This window comes from Sinocyclocheilus anshuiensis, unplaced genomic scaffold (assembly GCF_001515605.1).
Source record: "Sinocyclocheilus anshuiensis isolate Anshui unplaced genomic scaffold, SAMN03320099.WGS_v1.1 C32780711, whole genome shotgun sequence".
In the NCBI taxonomy this organism is placed as follows: domain Eukaryota; kingdom Metazoa; phylum Chordata; class Actinopteri; order Cypriniformes; family Cyprinidae; genus Sinocyclocheilus; species Sinocyclocheilus anshuiensis.
The window spans coordinates 1-1449 of record NW_015619990.1 but is presented as its reverse complement, the minus strand read 5'-3'; the positions used below and the strand labels follow the sequence as shown (position 1 = coordinate 1449).

The window sequence follows — 1449 nt, the reverse complement described above, 5'->3', positions numbered from 1 at the left end:
GCGGCGGAGGAGGGGCTCCTTGTGCGACGGCGGAATCGGCGGTGGCTCATACACGCGGGGTGTTGCCATGGCGATGGCGGCAGCGGCAGGCACGGGGGCGGCGGGCAGCACTGGCCTGAGGGAGTCGAGCGTTGCCACCGACTGAGTAGGCACACCAGACAGAGTCGACAGTGCTGACACAGCCGCGAGATGGTTGGGAGATGGATACGCGTACTGGTACTGTGGATACTGCTGCAGCTGCTGGTACTGCTGGTAGTATTCCGCGTAGTATCTGGGATAAAGGGAGGAGAGGAAACACACATGCACATCCACGCAGACAGGGAAAGAGACAGAAATCACACAGACATGCATATACAAACGTATTTATACACCATTAGATAGGGAGAGAAACACAAACACAGAAACACATTTACACGCAAACACACAAACACACATCACCACCACTGTAAATCGGTTCTAAAACAGCCAACATTTTGAAATTGACCAACTTTTGCTGTAATAATTTATTGTATCTCTTTTATTGCAATCAACTCACCTGGCTACAGCGTCATCCTCCTGTGCAACGGCTTCCTCTCGACCTGCAGGTGTAGGCAACAAGGCTCTGCGCTTGGCCCTCTGGTACATAAATGGTTTCATAATAGGGTCAGGCAGCAGTGGGGCAGATCTTCTTAGCGGACTCCGGTCCCTTTCTCCAGACTTTGAGCTCGCCTGTTGCTCTGCTAGCACTTGCTGGCCTTGTGCAAAGTAGTGCGCCCTTGCTGCTTCAAAGAAAGCTGCTGAGTCAGCTGCCCCAAGAGCCCCGTAAGCTGGGGTAGCGCTGTAGAGAGCCGGCGCTACTGTATAAGCTGGGTTAACAGCAGCTGCTGCTTCCATGCTGTGCGCTGCAGTTAGGAACACTGGATTTGCTAAAGCGTGCGTGTAAACTTGTGGACCGTATGCACCAGCAGCAGCTGCGGCGGCTGCAACTGCACCACTTGTCACTTGCCCATAGAGAGCTGGGTTAATGGAGCCATACATCTGTGCGGCAGCTGCAGCAGCACCAGAGTTGAGTGCCTGGTTTGCAACTGTCCCACTGTAGAGCTGATTGGAAACTGTTCCATACACTTGACTAGCTAGTGCTCCATACACAGCTGGAGCCACTGCAGTTCCTCCTTCTGCCCTTGCTCCAGCAGCTGTAAGTCCAGTCAAAGCAGCATACGTGGGGTCAAAAGTTGAGGTGTTGTATACGGAATTGTGGACACTCTGTTGAACCTGCAGTGGAAGGCCAGCCGCTGCAGCGGCGGCGGCGGCTAACACGGCCGCTTGGCTCTGGTACTGCTCCAGGGTGGGCTTACCAGCTGGGCATTCACCTGCATAATGGCCCTGTTTTCCACAGCTGACACATGGGATTTTCCCAGTTGGAGTCTGCTTACTTGGCTGAACTTTGGACAGCTCCACAGAGAGCGGTCG

General features: G+C 54.0%; 1 protein-coding gene across 1 annotated transcript; it reads right to left on the bottom strand.

The window, feature by feature from the left end:
- Positions 1–6: 6 nt before the first annotated feature.
- LOC107682988 (uncharacterized) lies at positions 7–1446 on the bottom strand (the record flags this gene model as incomplete). Its single annotated transcript, XM_016479081.1, has 2 exons — positions 7–271; positions 536–1446. Coding segments are annotated over 2 exons (1176 nt in total), but the record flags the coding sequence as incomplete, so codon positions are not given.
- Between the last annotated feature and the right edge of the window lie 3 nt (positions 1447–1449).